The 1019-nt window shown below is 41.0% G+C and overlaps 1 protein-coding gene across 1 annotated transcript in view; it reads left to right on the forward strand.

The window, feature by feature from the left end:
- LOC107300077 (zinc finger protein 287) overlaps positions 1-181 on the forward strand; it is a 15996-nt gene extending 15815 nt beyond the window's left edge. Inside the window, exon 7 of the mRNA XM_015829421.1 lies at positions 10-181. Within this exon, the coding sequence (XP_015684907.1) occupies positions 10-181 (172 nt within the window). The remainder of the gene's footprint in view (positions 1-9) is intronic.
- Positions 182-1019: the final 838 nt, after the last annotated feature.

Genomic DNA, 1019 nt, shown 5'->3' on the forward strand with positions numbered 1-1019 from the left:
AAAAAAAAGATGTTCATGCATGGAGTTTGGAAAGACCTTTACTCAAAGATTTCATCTTATTTCCCAAAAGATGACCCATACAGAGGAGAAACCACACAAATGTATGGAGCATGGAAACACCTTTCCTGATAGAAGTGAACTTACTTTGCACAAAAGGATCCACATGGGAGAAGCCATTTAAATGCATGGAGTGTGGAAAAACCTTTACTTGGAATGATTACCTTAGTCCCTATAGCAAGATCCACAAAGGGGAGCAGCCACATAAATGCATGGAGTGTAGAAAGACCTTTAATTTCAGAGGTCAGCTTACTTCCCATAAGATGTTCCATACGGGATAAATCACATAAATGCCTTGGAGTGTGGAAAGTGTTTCAGTGATAATGTTTCCCTTATTTCTCCCACCCTCGGGAGAATCATTACAACTGCATGGAATGCGGAAAGAACTCAGAGGTAGTGTTTCCCTTACCATAATAAGATCCAATTGGGAAAAACAATATGAATACATCGAGTCCTGGAAGAGTTTTACATGAATGGAATCACACAGGAGTAGCCTTATCAGTTCAGTGTGGGAGGAGCCTCAACAGGAATAGTAATCTAAAATCTAGTGCAAGGGTCTGCTTGCATAATAATCCTTATAAATACTAGACCTATTTCGATATGATCCAAATAAGACAAGGTGAAGGCTTTCTTATGCTTTTAGCTAAGTAGGTATCTAAGTCAAAAATGAGTATCTAAGTCAAAAATGAGAACCAGTGGAGATTAAGGGCATTAATTGGCCTGAAAGTGATGTATAGATGTCAATATTTAAGTGATTGTTGTTAATTGCGAAGTAGTGTCTGATCCATCGCGACCCCATGGACAACGTTCCTCCAGGTCTTCCTGTCCTCTACCATCTTCTGGAGTCCATTTAAGTTCACGCCTACTGCTTCAGTGACTCCATCCAGCCACCTCATCCTCTGTCGTCCCCTTCTTCTCTTGCCCTCGATCTTTCCCAGCATTAGGCCCTTCTCCAGTGAGTC

This window comes from Protobothrops mucrosquamatus, unplaced genomic scaffold (genome assembly GCF_001527695.2).
Source record: "Protobothrops mucrosquamatus isolate PMUCROS unplaced genomic scaffold, P.Mucros_1.0 scaffold6074, whole genome shotgun sequence".
NCBI lineage: Eukaryota > Metazoa > Chordata > Lepidosauria > Squamata > Viperidae > Protobothrops > Protobothrops mucrosquamatus.